Source organism: Mesoplodon densirostris, chromosome 1 (assembly GCF_025265405.1).
Source record: "Mesoplodon densirostris isolate mMesDen1 chromosome 1, mMesDen1 primary haplotype, whole genome shotgun sequence".
In the NCBI taxonomy this organism is placed as follows: domain Eukaryota; kingdom Metazoa; phylum Chordata; class Mammalia; order Artiodactyla; family Ziphiidae; genus Mesoplodon; species Mesoplodon densirostris.
This window is the reverse complement of record NC_082661.1, coordinates 66023286-66040726: the sequence shown is the minus strand read 5'-3', so window position 1 is coordinate 66040726 and position 17441 is coordinate 66023286. Positions and strand designations below refer to the sequence as shown.

Genomic DNA, 17441 nt, shown 5'->3' with positions numbered 1-17441 from the left:
TTTCCTCTCTAATATTTATCATTCAATTTATGTATTCTGTAAGTAGTCCATAGAACTAAATCAGTTACTAAATATCAAAATATCATTTATCACTGCATGTATTCAACGTGCTAACAATAGTATTAGTAATATAAGTAGCATATGAAAGCTATTAGGGTCATCCAGTTCCCTGACCCAAATCATTCCAAGCATGATTTTGGGGGAGGATGGAATCAAAGGATTAGCACAAATGTAAAATCAGTCTCCCTACATATCAGATAAAAATCAAGGTAGAAAGAGCATGTATGTGTGTGTGTACCTGCTTGTGTGTTTGTAAGGAGAGTATCTTCAGTACTGGAATAATCATACAATTTGTTTCATACCTGTGCTCCATAGATATATTTATCCAACATCTTGCCTCCTATTGTCTGCCCTCCTATGTCCCAAACTTGAAGAGTAACATTCAAGTTTCCTAGAATATAAAAAAATGAATATAAAACTAAGAATATAAAAAAAGTTAAGGAACAATATAACAATTGAATACAGTTTCACAGAACATTAAGTCACAGTGATAAACTCTGCACCTAATTGGTCTTTTATTCTGCATGTTCACATGGTCACATATTTGGAATTGTGAAATAATGTTGTCCAAAGAGATAACAGTGGGAAATTTAGATTTACACTTTACCCCATTTCCATGAAACCACATTTATAATCACCTTCAAAACAAAATAAAGAAAGCTTTAATTCACAAACTTCTTAAACCTTAAAGAATTTCTTTTCTTAAACAGAGCATAAAACAATAAAGCACTTATATGTGGAATAAGATATATAATTTAAAAATTAAAAGTGAACTTTATATACTAATGTACCTTATTGCACATAATGAATTTTCCTGTAAGTTCTAAACTCCATAGGTTCTAAAATTCACAGATTACTAACAGACTACAAAACTGTTCCCACAGTTTCAACTTCAATGAATTTTTAAATTTAAATGTCAGCTACTATATACAATAGTGAACATAATTTTAAAATTATATGTTTTGAAATTTAACCTATAAAATATAAACATTTTGACAGCCCTCTTCAGAACTGATGTAGGTTACATACCCAGTATATCACTAAATATTATGATGCATTTATATCTGTTCAAAGCGTTCCACTGAAACAGATTATAATATGTGCTTCAAAGCCCTCATAAAATAGTCTAACAAATCTCTTCCCCATACAAACATATAAAAGCATTCTAAAATACTAAAGGGCAATCTTTAAAATTATTTTGTCCATTTTGCAAAATATTTACTTGTTAAAAAAATTATAAGTTATTCTCTACTATCAATGCAATTACAAAATTTAAAGATCAAGTTCGATATGCTTTACAGTTTAACATTTCAAACTATTTCTCCTAATAAAATTATGCAGCTTTCTCCAAAGGCAGACAAAATCTCAACTAGTACCTTCAAAATGAGCTCCCACACCAAAAATGTATATTTCTGAATGATTTGCAAATCAGGAAAACTCAAAAACTTAGACACTAAGAAACTAGTCTCACTTCAAATACAAACCAGAAAAGGATTATATAGATATGAATTTTTATGCCAATGCAAAACACTAAAACTGGAGAATGTTAGTCACACCATTCAACGTTGCAACTGAAAAGAAAGTACGACACTGGATTAACCAGCCAAGTTTTACCCTTAACTCTAAGTCTTGTTGGGTCTGTATTACAATCTTTCCATTATTTGGATGTAGGTCTGTTCCATCTGCCAACCTGCAGAGGATTTACATGAGCAACTTCCATTAGCATTAATGAGAGCTACTAAAGTTCATTACCCGTCATCATTCCCAAATATACACACTTTCAACGCTCACAGTAATGACCAAAATGTTCTTAAAGGTCTATGAATAAAAAAACCAAAATGTCACAGACTAAGACTTACCCAACAACTTATGTAAACCCAATATCTTAAAAGTCTAAATTTTTCGATACTCAAAATTCATTCTCCTACAATGCTGTCTCAAATTAAGCAGGTGAGAAAGGGCTAGTCGACACTATAAGTATATCAAATAGTTTCAGAAGCCCCTAGATAAACAGGCAGTACTCTGTTCATTTTACTCTCAAAATTCTTTAGTTATTTGTTTACTTCAAAAAACAGTACTCAACAATATTAACTTTTTTAAGTAAGATTTTAGGCAACACTTAATAAAGGGCATTTAATCCCATTTTCTTCAAGGTCAATAAATCCTATCACTTAACTTTGTATCAAGAAATATGAAGCTTTTTTCCTTTAAGTTCTGATATTAAGTTATGATATTTAGATCCTATCCTATCTGTAACTTTAGAAACATGATATTCAGTACATGTTTTCAAGTTCTGACTACATCATTTCAAGACTGACTCTAAACCGTTTATAACTATCTCCCACCTGAGAGGTTTATATTTGTGTGTTGAGGATATTTTTAATTCCATACTTTTCCAAATAAACACTGTTTGTTGTTCTTGGCTTGTTTTTCTTTAATACACATATTCTAGTGCCTCAGATAAAAATAGCTATGCAATACTAATAACCCAATAATACACAATGCTAGCCAAAAAATAAACTTTTGCTATCGTTATAGCTTCAACAAATGATATTAACTTCATAGTTATTTCATGTATCTAGAAAAGTATTTTTAACTTCCACATTTGAATTTTAGGCTTATTAACACATAAAAATAAAAATAAATGGAATTCCCTATTTGGGAAACAAAATAATATAGAATTCAAATTAATATTCCTTTTAGTTTTTGCAAGCATATGAAGGCTTCCAGTATATTTTCAAAATGACATGCGTATAAAGCTATATAAGAATTTTCAAATAATCAACATTGAAAAATTTTTAAAAACCAAGAATCTATCTAATATAAGTTTCTAACTAATAAAGAATGTTAAGGAGGAAACTGTCAGCAATCTAATCCCAAATGCAAAATACTATAAAATTCCTGCTCTTCTGTAAGCAATGACATTTAACTAGGGAAAAAAATAAATAAATGAGGTGACAAAATACAGGTAAGTTGCTTTTGGTATGAATCAAAGCCACCAAGAGGATTCAACAGTGACCTTGTAAAAGTACACTTGGTGCCTTGGTTAACCTTACTTAAAGTGCTGCATAGTCAAGATGGAACTAAAAACACAAGTCTGCCCACTTCTTGTACTAAAGACTTAGAAATCCTTTTCACAGTAGAACACTGTTTACTGACTGTACCCACAAGCTTCCTGAAAGTATTTTGACTAAGGCTCTTAAGAAGCTCTATCAGCAGAATCTCTGACTAACAGATACACTATTTTAAGCAGTAAAATCTGCACAGTGGTTGCATCCAGACTATACAGCGTACCAGATCATGAAATATACTAACATGGATGAGTATTTGCAGAGTAATGACCTTGAAAACTTGCATGAAGAGAATGTCAATAGATGAACAGGAGGTATTACACCTCTAACAATCTGAATGGACAGAAGACTTACTAGAATACTAACAAATAGATTTGCCTCCTATGCTGCTGTTCCATAAATTCAATTAATGCTGCCTGTAATGTTTTAGCAAATGATACAAATATTAATCCTTGGACACAATGAATTAAAATTAAAGTTAAAGTATATAAAGGGTATACTATAAACCTTTTAATTTATTAAACTCATTTCTTAATGTACCTATTAATATAAAATCAATTTACATTAAAACAATTTTTTCTTACTGAAATTTCTACCACAATTTTGAGTCAATTAAATAGAATAAAACCAACTGCCGTTTTACAAAAAAAGATATTTTTTCTGGAATTCTACCCATCAAAATAAAACCTTAATCAGGAAAATTAAAATATATATTCATTAAGAGTATATATTTCCTAATGTCATTTTTAACCTAAGTACTTTCTAACTCTAAAATATTATATTATAAATTTGGATTTCAAAAATACCAAATATTTTTTACAAAGTCATCAAACTTTAAAAATCGGTAGTATTGTGCAAAAAATCAGAAATCATCATATATATTACGTATATAAAATGTCCAAAACCAGTCTTAAAATGTTTTTCATGTTTGAGTAGGTGCTTGCTCCTTTATTTAAGTCTTTGAACTGAAAAGTCAGAAAAATTAAACAATATTAATAATATAGAAAGTTAGTGCTTTTGCTAATTAGCATCGAAAACAAAACAGTCAGTAATTAAATACACTTTGAGGCTGTCTGTGTACAACTGTCATCTCTGAAAAAACTGTTGCAAAATAAGTTTTCAGTATGTATATTATGTGATTTGTACATGTATTCTACTAGTGACTGTTGTAAATATTCTGAAAGCAGTATTAACCTATCCATAAGAGTGAGAATAATAAAAATGAGATTTTCAGTTTTGAATACATTAAAAGAAAATACAAATGAAACAAAATACACGTTTCTCATTAAACCTCTTTCTGAATAATAACTTAGTAATGGCAAATTGGAATTTTTTTCTCAAGCTATTTCTTCTAATTTATTTTTCATTGGTAGCTGAATACCAACCATCACAAAATATATGAGAGTATATTACTAGTGAGATATGCAGAATACCTTCAATTACCAAGAGTTTTCATTAGCTGTTCTAAAACATTCATAGAGTTGATTGATAGATGGAGTATTTGAGAGGTTAACATATTTCAAAAATATTATAATTTATTAAACCGCTTCCCACTATATCACTCACGTTCCAGTATATGAATCTGACACTACACTTGCAACTGTTTTTATTCAAATGTGTTTCCTCAGAGAGGAGAAAGATGGACTAGTTTATGAAGTCAATCAAGATAAACTGCTTTTAATAAAATACTTTAAACATATAATTTAAGCACAAGTGAACAGACAGAGCATTTTAAAGCCCCAATTGTTCAGAAACTAACTTAAAACAGAAACCACTCTTTTTTTGTTATTATTTCCCTGTATTTCCCACAAAATGTGCTGCAACTGGCATCTAAATAGTTTCTTTGCATGGTGAACTGAAACATCTTGAATGCTCAAACTGTATTTTTATGAGTGCCTAGGGACCCTAAATTTTAGTGGTCTATTAAATGCCAGCAATTTCATGCTGCCTTGCATAAAACAGCATTCACATATTAGAGCACAGAAGTTCCATAGCTACATTATACTTCTGTTCCAACTTTCTCTCAAACAAAAAACTGAAGCAGAGGTTAATCAAAATAATATTTAAAAAAATAATCCTTTCCAGTCTTCTCACATTTAGTTCATACAATACCTGTTGATAATTACATGGCATTTGATTTTGTTTTTAACTTTAGAATTTTATAAGCAACTATTGTTTACCTTCAAAAAATGTGCAGTGGCCAAAAACAGTGGGAGAGTGGGGAGGATAAAAACTTTTTCCTTACACACATGGACAGTATGTCTTCATGGTAGATGCTGATGAAAGTTAACCTCCCTAAGATAGATTTACTGATTACATATATTTTCACATACAAAGAGCCCCAAAATTTATTTTACACATTTCTGCTTATGTCTCTTATTGTCAGATATGGACAATTTTCTATGTTAAGACATTTTAGTCTCTTACCTGGCAATATTATTCTTCTCAAAAAGAAATCCAGTCCTATAGTTTGTTTGTACTGTTTCCCAAAAGTTTCTTGAGCAAAACACGTAGCTAAGGAGGTCTAAAAAATTGATGCACAGAATATCAAAATTAATGTCTTTGTTTTAGAAATGTAAACATAAAATCACTACTAAATCTTATTAAGTAATCTTAATATTTATACTCCCATTAATCCATCAAGCAACTTTAAGCAGTTCTAATCAGTTACAAGGGGAAGAGGGACTTAACATTCCACCAGGTAAATTTCACTTGCCAAACAGCTATCAGTGGGAACAATAGACTAATGGGCTAAATCTCTTTAAATCCCCTGATTGTCAAGCTCCCTACACCTTGCTGGAAATTAGAATTTGAGAATTATCAACAGAGAAAACTAAACCAACATGATTAAAGATCTGAATTTATATGTCGCTATGTATCAGTTCAATACAACTTTCAGAGATGTTTCATTTCTGAGGTTACACATCTGAGTAGTTGTGCTCTCAGCCAATAGGTAGAACTAATTAAGGAGAGGAAAGCCTGTTTATAGAATTTCCTTTCTTTTTTCCCCCCAAGAAACATGTCTAATTTTTCTCTATATTAAAAATGTTGTACTTCCCTGGTGGCGCAGTGGTTGGGAATCCGCCTGCCAGTGCAGGGGACACGGGTTCGAGCCCTGGTCCGGGAAGATCCCACATGCCATGGAGCAAGTAAGCCCATGCACAACTACTGAGCCTGCTCTCTAGAGCCCGCGTGCCACAACTACTGAGCCCACGCGCCTAGAGTCCGTGCTCTGCAACAAGAGAAGCCACCTCACCACAACAAACACCCAACACAGCCAAAAATAAAATATAAATACATAAATAAATTTATTTTAAAAAATTGTTAAATGAAAATGATTCTGTAGAATGATAATATTTATCTTTTAAATTAAGAAGTTGATATTTTTAATATTAAGCAGACAAAAATAAATATATTCCATCCAAGAACCATAAAGCTTAAAAGTCACAAGAATATTATAACCAGAACAAATATATATCTACATTTTTTAAATAACAACTCTAAGTTACATTCAAAACTCTAGAGTTTCTTTAGGGTAACATTTCTTACCAAAGCAAAAGAATAATCGAGTAACAACTGAAATAACTCAATAACTCAAAAGCTTCTTAAACATTTTAAATGCATTACTTATTTATTTGTAGACTTCCCCAAAAAAGAAGAGAAAGGGAGTTTCATGAAGGTTTTATGCTCTTCAAGACAGATTCCTAAAGTTAAGGAAAAATAGCTCTTTCTTATTTTAAAAGTTAAAATTAGATGTCAACTCCTAAATAATGAAAACTAAGATAAAATTGCCAAGATAGCTTACTATAATTAATTACAACATAAGTACAGTAGTGCAAAAGAAAACTTGGCCAAACTTCAATTCCTTTAAACAAAAAGACCTAAAATTCCTTTGACATAAGAACCATATTTTTCATATAAATGGCAATTTGCACACACTAACTCCAATTCTTTTAATATTTAAATACTCAGCATTTGTAAGAAATCACTAAAATATTTGGTAAATATTTATTGAGCACCATAAAAAAGATGTTCTGCTAGACTCTGAGAAATAAACTCACTACACCAAAATGAAAATTCATTTGGCTTCCTTGATAATATAAAAACTAAGAGATTAGAAAAAAAAAAAAGTAAGCACTTTTTTAAATCCTTTTTTCATTTAGCCTTGTTTATGCCATTGAGCTTATTTAACTTAGAGCACAAAATCATCTGTGAAGAACCTCATAGTTCTAGAGAAAAATAATTAACACTACTTATACTATTACAGATATTTCAAAATGTTTAATATATGGATGGCTGAAACACTTTTATAAGTCTAAGAGAAACTCAAGGCACATGTAACTTCAGCTTAGTGTTTCTTTTCCTAAAAATCGGACTTCTAGATTTTGAAAGTCTCACACTTTTGAGGTAAACATAAAGCTAGAATTTTCAATTGGAATACAGTACAATCTGTCAAAAGTATAGGTCATTGCGAACAAAGAATATTAAAATGGGTTCTTATACCGTCTCCAGACATCTCACTATAAAAATTAATCAGAGAATCAACTGAATCAGTGGGAAGGAGGCACATCCTCTTCAATTATCTAGATATTATGCTATCTTTCTCATTCAATAATTTCTCAGAAGTCATTGTATAAATACTCTTTTTAAATAATTATGAAGAGAACAACCATCTTTCATATCTGTAACTCTTTTTTCTGATTCTTTATAGTTTTTTTTTTTTGTTTGGTGAACTTTTGCTAACAATTTTTAACCATACTACATTTACTAATACTGAAAATACACCATAAAAGAATATTTTGCCTCAAAAAAATATCTTAAGAAGTATATAATAAAATCCGAAGTATGACTCAAAACAGGAAAGAAATAGAAACACGTGTTAATAGCAGGAGGAGCGAAATTTCTCTTGAATAAACTGTTAGTGGTCATCTCAATATTCTATTGCTTTTGTAAGGGTGTATAAAAATGCCCTGAGTTAGAACTAGCAAGAAAAACTGATACTAGAAAAAATGGCCAGGAGTTAAATCAGGATACAAGTAAGAATGAAAGAGAGGCTGAATTTATAATAGAAAACGACAGTAGAAGAAATAGAATGGGAATGTTGGTGGCTGCCAATAATGAGGCAATAATCTGAAAACTGAATAGGGTATGGAAAAAAACAAAAGCTGATATATGAATAATGAAAAAAGGTTAGATTTCTGATGCTGGTATCCAGAAATTTCTGGCAGAAAACAATCTTTACAATTTTAAAATAGATTAGTCAAGATGACAAAGACTAAATCAGAATGCCATAAACAGTATCACTGTTATCCTTTGAAGCAGAATGATAATCCTAATTCAATAATGTAGAAGGAAAAAAATATGCTTTGTTGTACACTAGATAAAATTTTTGACAGATGAAAAATCATAATTATTCACACTAAATTAGTAACAAGAGGAAAATGTATGACAGTCTAGATGAAAAACCTAGATAGAAATTATGAACAAATTTCAACAGAGAAATACATGTATGATAATGGATGAATACTGGGAAAAAAATTAACAAAAATTTAAAGAATTATGATAGAATGTAGGATAATGGACAATTTTTGTGTCTTTTTATAAGTGTATTAGTGTTATAGACAGTCATTATAGTTTTAAACAGGAAATAAATTCAGTTACGAGTTGACCATAAAAAGATTTAGGAAATGAAAAACTAGAAGACATTCACAAGAAAATACGAATGATGAGAAAACTATAAAAATAGAACTTAAAATGTTTACTGAATAAGGGTGTTAGAAACAATGCTGATTCATTTAAAACAACTCATCCATTCAAAAAGTTGTTACAAGTGTACAAAAAGTCATATAATTAATAATTTATAAAGAAAAGTGATCCCAAGTTCTTTTCTTCCTCAAAATGTTTAAAAGTAATCAGAGCATATTAAGTTGTTTTTCCTCAATAATAAAAATCAATAACAAAATATCAGGGATGGCAAGAAAGAAATTAACAAGAATCCTCCAAATCCTGCATATGAATGACACCTTTCCCTAGGGCCCTAGGAACTCAAATCTCAGAACGAAAGACAGGAGCAGCTGTGCAGTGCCAACTGCCAGGGAAGATGTATCAAGCAGTCGTCACCATAGGAACCAGGGTCCAAACTACACCAGGAACACGAAAACGTGAAGCCGAAAACGGGAAACTGGTAACAATAATAACCAGCGTTTCTGAAGCCTCTAGTTGGGAAAGCGGATGGAAGAAGAAAGGAGACAAACTCTAACAATATTCCCAGAAACAGTGTTGGCGCCATTGATAGGAGCAACAGGTGTGAAGGTTGGCCGGGCAGAGGCTCTTCACCTTATTTGGGGCGTGGATCAAGAACCCTTTAAGATCTTATGGACCATCTCCAAAGAGCAAGCACCGGGCAATGTTTATTTCATCTCAGGAGCTCCACAACCCTGGGTTAAAGACCTGTGCCTACGAGGTAAGGGGACTGGCTGCCAGATATTCTCACGCACTCACTCTCATTCATTCAACCAACTGTCACTGAAAGACAGACTTTAAGGCAAAGATCCCCTCTGTCATGTTAGCAGCTCTGCCCTCAGCATCCAGCCCAGAATAGGAGTTCAGTAGATATTTGTTGAATGAATGTTTGTGTTGACAGGTGCTGTGCTGGGAACAGAGATGAACAGACATGATGCTCTAAAACAGCAACTAACGTTTAGTGAGTGCACACCACGTTATGAAAGCTTTATGTAGATTTTCATATTTAATGTGGATTTGCACACTTCACCCTTCGAGGAGACCCCTATCAATATACCCATCTTACAGATGAAGTACAAACAGGATAGCAATTTGCCCTCCAATGATCCGACAAGTAAGTGATGGAGCCCCAATTCTCTCACCCAGGGAGTCTGATTCCAGCGTCAAGTTCTTGGGAGCTCCCAGTACAGTGGAGCCATCAGAAACGGTAAACGGGGGGGAAAGGAGCAAAGTGTGACCTGGACTAAAGTAAAAAGAGGTAAGATGCCTTGGCAGATCCTTGCCAGTCCTCAGAGGCGAGAAGCTGGAAAGCTTCCCAGGGAGGCGATACTGGCTCGTGTCTTCAAGAAGTAGGAGTTCGAGATCCAGGCAGGGGTTAGGCAATGACTTTTTTTTTTTTTTTTTTTTAATTTAAGAGGAGCTGGACAGCTCTCGACGGACTTCACCAAGCGCCTATTAGTGTCGAACCCCGGGCCACAACCTCGCGGGCCCAAGCCCAGAGGCCCAGGGGCTCGGGGACATAAGGCGACGCCGGGGGGGAGGGGCGGGGAGGAGGCTGGGGGGCGCCAGGGCCGGTCGGGGTTCCTGCAGGCCTGGCACGGCGAGCCCGCTCGAGGACTGACCTTCCCGGAGGTGCCGTCCCCCAGCACGACGATTTTCAGTTGCCGGTCCTGGCTCTCCTCCTCAGAGTCCGACATGGTGTCCCAGGAACCAGGCCCACCTCCCCTCCCTCCCCACCGAGGTAGAAGGAGGAAGGGAAGGAGGGGGTCTCTGGGGGCGGGGGAGAAGAAGAAGGGCAGCAGTGGGGGCAGCACCCCCCGTCCCGGTGTCTCAGCGGCCGCCGGAGGTATCAGGGCAGAATCACTCGCCGGGAGCCATCTTGCCCACCTCCCCTCCCACTTCGCGCGGCCCCGCCCCCTGAGCGCGACGTCAGGCGCGCTCCCCCGCATCTGTGCCAACCGGCGCCGACCGCTAGCCTTCCTGGCGGGCCGACCCATCCGCAGGCCTGGGAAAAGGAGGAGTTCGAACCGAGGAGGCGAGACACGGCGCCACACTCGCAGGGACAGTTGGCAAGAGAAAAAAAGATGTGTATAACTTAAGCTAGGTAGAAAAACGGGGGCAGAGTAGCACGCAGACGTTCTATTAAATTCCCTTGTTTACATCTCCCCCTGTGAAGGTTCCTGAAGCGAATGGTTTAGCCCGACGAGGAGGGAGGGTGGGGTGACGCCATGGCCGCGCGCCGCGGTTGCCATGGAAGCCAGGACACAGAGGAGAGGCGGCGGGACAGGGCCTGCCTCCGGGCGCCGGGGACGCAGGTTGCCAGGCGGAGCGCGCAGGGGAGGGGCCTCTGGAGCAGTGTGGGCGCCGGGGTTAGCGCCCCGGGAAGAGCGGCGACTTGGTGGAGGAGGGGGCGGTTGCTAAGGAAGTAGCTGCTGCGCAGCGAGGCTGCCGGGCGGCGCGAGGCGTGGAACGTATCTCTGGTGCTGCCTTGATTCCTCTTCTCAGACCTTGGGTTTCCTCGTCCAAACAGCGGAATCTGATCATTCACGAAGCACTTAAGCTAGAGCAGCAGTTCTCAAAGTGTGATCCAGGGAACCCTGAGGGTCCTGATAAAGTCAAAACTATTTTCCTAATAATTCATTTATTTTTTCCTTTCTCACGTTCATGCTCTCACAAGTATACGTAGAAGTTTTCCAGAGGATGCATGACGTGTATATCACTGACAGCTAAGGGAGCAAACATTTCTCAGTATTCACTTCGATGCAGTAATGAGAGCTACAACTTACATAAACAAAAACTATTTGGGGTACACAATAATTCTTAAGAGTGTAGAGGGGGCCTTGAGCCCCAAAAGTTTGGGAACTGCTGTCCTGGATGGTTGATCTCAGTCTAGTAGCGTAGGTAAAAGACATAACTGGAAATTTAAATATAATGAGATAAATTCCACAATATTAATGCCGGCCTACTATATATGTCTCCTTGTTAATTACTTTTTGTGGATTCACGTTCACTCCTCATGGGAACCCTATAAAGTAGGTAGAATTATCTCATTTTACAGATGAGGAAGCTTAAGTCACAAAAAGCTTAGCTCAGAGGCAATAGTCCTGGAAAGAATATGGGAATTCAAATGGGAAAGCAGTACAGTTTAAAGAAGTACCCATCCCTGGCAGCAGCACTGAAGTTCTAATCACAGACCTGCGCTTATTAGACGTGTGACCTTGAGCCACAATTTCTTTATCTATCAAATAGAGGCACTACCTCCTTCATAGGGTTGAGAATTAAATGAAGTAATCACTGTAAAGTAACATAGCACAATGCCTGGCATATAATAAGCACCCTCATCGTCACCATTAGACATGGTCCATATTGGAGCATCACTGCTTTCTACCCAGGTTATCTTAAACAGGGTTCCTATGCAGAGCTTCAGTCCCTTCATCTGTACATAAGGTTATCCACAATAGTGGACACCCAGTTGTTTCCAGTTCTTCCAGTTCCAGTTCTTCCAGTTTTTCCAGTTCCCAGTTCTTTCCCTACTCCCCACCACCACCACCGACAACAACTTTCTACATCACTGGATGTGTTAATGAGAATTAGAAGAAAAAGTTAAGTGAAAGAGCGTTGCAAAGTCCATTGTAAATGTTAGGTAGAGGAATCTGTTTTTAATGAGGACAGATTTAACCCCTTCTTGTCCATGAGGTCAGTTAATGTGGCAGCAATTGGCTTTTCCACTGTTAATGGAAATGGTTATGTGACCCAGTTTGACCAATGAGACAGAAGAGGATGTCCTTTGGGAGACATCTGGGAAAGATTTTCCTCTCTGATTTAAAAAAAGAAGAAAAGAAAGAATAAAAGAGATGCAGAAGGAAGGCTCTCCCCCTTCCTTCCTTTGCTGTGATTATTTGGGTGAGGACATAATTCTTGGAGCAACTACAGCCTTCAACACCCTACATTCCAGGCTTCTTGTTATGGGGATAAATCTAAGGTACTTTAGTGATGTATTCCATTACTTGCAGACAAAAACATCCCAACTGGCACAAATATTTGGCTAAAAACTAGGTTTAGTTAAGGCCATTTAAGTGACTTTCATGTGTGATTTCAAACTTTGCATTTTGTAATCACCAATTTCCTGGACAACGGCTTTGATGGAGAGACATCATTTATTTGGATATGGATTCATCCCTGAGACAGTATTGCTACATGAAACAAAAAGCCAATTGCATTCTTTTAATGACCATATTTTCACATCTATCACAAGATTCCATGTTGAAAATTAGATTTGAAGACTAGGAGCCATATATATATAAATTAAAGAGAAATGGGAATCTTTTTCAGTGGTCTTAAAACTAATACCTTAACAAAGTGCTTAGAAGGAATTATCTGGCAGTCCAGTTAGGACTTCGCATTCTCACTGCCAAGAATCCGGGTTCAATCCCTGGTCGGGGAATTAAGATCCCACAAGCTGTGAGATGCGGGGGGAAAAAAATAAACCTTAGATAAGAATTCTGGAAATTTCAAAAAAAATTGGAGCTCTTTAGATAGAAATAAGTAAGATTAGTTACACAAGATAACCTGTCTGCTATCTGTAAAACCGCCGCCTTCCCACCTAACTTTAAAATATCTTTTCTAGTATCCCTAACAGGTGACAAAACAAACTTTGTTGGAATATATCCTGATTCAAGGAGTTTATTCCCTCATGAAGTAACTTGGACTATGGACAGATAGGCCTCGTTATTAGAATATTCTTTCTGAAATGAACTGAAGTCTCTCACTAAAAATTCCAACTAATGGTATTGGATGTGACTTCTGGAATAAAACAGAAATTCCTGACTCTAAAGGAAGCTCTTCAAATTGATTCCCTATAATTAATGATTGATTTCACAAATACTAAGTGAATGCCTACTGTGTGCCAGGCATTCTTGCTCCCAACTCTTCTGAGCAATGGGCACACACATACAGGGGCTCTGCTCCCACAGAACTTGCAGTTTGGTGGGGAGGTATAGTAGACTAAAGATATCAGGTCCCAGTCCCTGTTTTCTGTTTGACCCAGATGGGAAAAGAGAAGGCAGTGTGACCACAGAAGCAGAGACCTGAGTGATGGAGCCACATGCCAAGGAATGCTGGCAACCACCAGCAGCTGGAAGAAGCTGGGAATGAATTCTCTCCCTGGAGCCTCCAGAGAGAGTGCAGGCCTGACTATACCTTGACTTCAGTCCAGTGAACACTAATTTAGGGCTTCCAGCCTCCAAAAACTGTGAGAGAGTAAATTTATGTTGTCTTAAGCACCAAGGTTATGGTCATTTATTACAATGACCACAGGAAACAAACACGAGGAACATAAAAATTTAATAAATCAACAGGAAAATGTCAGATTCAGGTAAAAAAGTTACTAAAACAGCCAATGGTTGGGATAAAGAGTAAAAATATCCAAACATTTTTATTCATCACTAATGAATATGAGAAAATACTAAGTGGATCAGCAAGTAAACTGATTTAAAAAAACATGGATCTCTGCTATCATCTCAACAAATCCAAGAGTCATCTGTCAGTTTTCTTTGACTTTTTCCCAATATTTCATAGTTTTGAAGATTCAGAGCTTAGGACTAAAATTCTAAGTAAATACGGATTTGGAAATAAAGATAAAATATGATTAAGATCACTAATTATTAGAGAAATGCAAATCAAAACTACAGTGAGATATCACCTCACACCTGTTAGAATGGCTATTATCAAAAAGGCAAGAAATAACAAGTGTTGTTAAGGATGTGGAGAAAAGAAAACCCTCATACATTTTTTTTGTAATAGTTTTGTTGTTAACTTTTTGTGTTTTTTTGGCTGCATTGGGTCTTCGTTGTTGGGTGTTCCTTGCTGTGTATGGGCTTTCTCTAGTTGCAGTGAGCAGTGGCTACTCTTCTTTGCGGTGCGTGGGCCTCTCACTGCGGTGGCTTCTCCTGCTGCAGAGCCAGGGCTCTAGGCGCATGGGCTTCAGCAGTTGTGGCACATGGGCTCTAGAGCACAGGCTCAGTAGTTGTGGCTCACGGGCCTAGTTTCTCCGCAGCATGTGGGATCCTCCCAGACCAGGGCTCAAACCCGTGTCCCCTGCATTTTCAGGCAGACTCTCAACCACTGCGCCACCAGGGAAGTCCCCCTCATACATTTTTGATGGAAATGTAAATTGGTGCAGCCACTATGAAAAAACAGTATGGAGATTCCTCAAAAAATTAAGACTAGAAGTACCCGGTTCTGGGTATTTTTTTTTAATCTTTTTTTTTTAAATTTAATTTTATTTTTTTACACAGCAAGTTCTTTTTAGTTATCTATTTTATACATATCAGTGTATATATGCCAATCCCAATCTCCCAATTCATCCTACCACCACCACCCACGCAGCAATTCTGGGTATTTATCCAAAAAAAACAAAAACACTAAGAAAAGATATATGCACTCCTATGTTCATCGCAGCATTATTTACAATAGTCAAGACATGGAATCAAATTAAGTGTCCATCAATGGATGAACCAATAAAGAAGATGTGAGATAAATGTCACAAGTGGAATATTACTCAGTCATTAAAAAAATGAAATCTCTCCATTTCTGACAACATGAATGAACCTTAAGGGTATTACACTAAGTGAAATAAGTCAGATGGAAAAAGATAAATACCATATTATTTCACTCATATGTGGAACATGAGAAACAAACAAAACAAAATAAGTGAACAAACCAAACAAAAGCAAACACGTAAATACAGAGAACAGAGTGGTGATTACCAGATGGGAAGGGGCAGGGTGAGGGAGGTGGTGGGGAAGGGGAGGGTGAAATGGTTAAAGGGGATCAAGTGTATGGTAAGGGATGGAAACTAAATTTTTAGTGGTGAACACGCTGTAGTATATATAGAAGTCAAAATATAATGTACACATGTAACTTGTATAATGTTATAAACCAATGTCACCTCAATGAAAAAGAAAAAATCAAAAAATAAAAAATATATTGAGTAAGGGAAAATAATGGCCATGTTCCCAGCTTGTACACTTGATATTGCTGTATTTCTGCTGAAAACCTAAGAAAAATATAGAAATGAGCCCCAAAATTTATTGGTTTATTAAACTCCTAGAGGACAAAAATAAGCCTCTCTCCCTGAAATTCTCTTCTCCCTTGATGGCATATATATATATATATATATATATATATATATATATATATATATACACACACACACACACACACACACACACACACACACACACACACACATATATATACGTGTGTGTGTGTGTGTAACCATGACCTAGATCAAGATATAGAACAATTCAGAATCCAGCAAGCTCCCTTGTGCCATCTCTGAAGTCATTACCTCCTCAAAGGTAACTACAATTGTGACCTCTAGCACTATAAATAAGTTTTACCTGTTTTTGAACTTTATAGAAATAGACTCCATACAATATGTACTCTTTGATATGTGGCTCTTTTCACTAAATATTATGTCTTTGAGAGTCATCCATGTTATTATATATAGCAGTAGTTTGTACTTTTTCATTGCTGTACACTATTCCATCATATGAATTAACCACAACTTAGTTATCTACGCTGCTGCTGATGGACATTGAGATTGTTTCAGGTTTGGAGATATTATGAATAATGCCCTTTAGCACCCCTCCTCCAAAGGAAATCCCAGTTCACAAATAGCACTCTCCTCACACACACAAATTCTTCTATCTACATTTTATAGTCTTGAGATGATTGGAGCATTTAATAATCATGAAGCTGACTTTTGGATATACCTTTTTAACATCTACATTTGTTGATTTGCTCATGGAGTGTTTCACCTATTGTAACTAGTGGTCTCTACTGAAACTTCAGTTTTCACATAGTGTTCTGTTCAGCATTATAAAGATGTCAGTTCCACACAAACAGATTAAACTCATTTTCAATCAAAATCTCCCTAACTTTTTTTCATTGACAGACAATGCTAAGTTTTATCTGAAAGAATAAACACAGGAGGAAAATTAAGAGAAGTGGCAAGAAATGAAAAGATCATCAACAAACAATATAATTTTTCTAAAAGATACTAATTACAATGGCAACTGTATCATGCAGTACCTAGGAATTCATCTTAAAATATTATATGGAAAGAAATTACAAAACATTGAAAGAAATTAAGTAAGTACTAAATAAATGAAGAGCTAGCCCATGTCTATGCATAGAAATATAATATTGTTAATAAATCAGTTCTACCAAATGATCTACAGAGACAATGCAATTCCAATAAAATTTTTCATGGAATTTGAAATGATGCATCTGGAAGGCAAAGATCCAAGATTGCAAAGATATTCTAGAAAAAGAACAAAAAAACTTGCTTTACCAGATATTAAGACATCACAAAAAGTTATAATAATTAAGATGTAGTGTATTTATTGTTTCAGGAATAGACAAACTGAACATTATAACAAAATGGAGAGCCATGAAATAGGCTCTCACATACTTGGAACTTTGATATATGACAGATTATATATGACAGTAGATAAAAAGGGGAGATAGTTGGAAAGCATATATGAAAAGAATTGAAATTGG

At 36.0% G+C, this 17441-nt stretch overlaps 1 protein-coding gene across 2 annotated transcripts in view; it reads right to left on the bottom strand.

The window, feature by feature from the left end:
* RAB28 (RAB28, member RAS oncogene family) overlaps nucleotides 1-10779 on the bottom strand; it is a 96899-nt gene extending 86120 nt beyond the window's left edge. For both annotated transcript variants that reach the window (XM_060086276.1, XM_060086364.1), the window contains exons 1-3: nucleotides 10496-10779; nucleotides 5559-5655; nucleotides 363-451 (exon numbers count right to left, since the gene is read on the bottom strand). In XM_060086276.1, the coding sequence (XP_059942259.1) occupies nucleotides 363-451; nucleotides 5559-5655; nucleotides 10496-10570 (261 nt within the window). In that variant the 5' untranslated portion in view covers nucleotides 10571-10779. The remainder of the gene's footprint in view (nucleotides 1-362; nucleotides 452-5558; nucleotides 5656-10495) is intronic.
* Between the last annotated feature and the right edge of the window lie 6662 nt (nucleotides 10780-17441).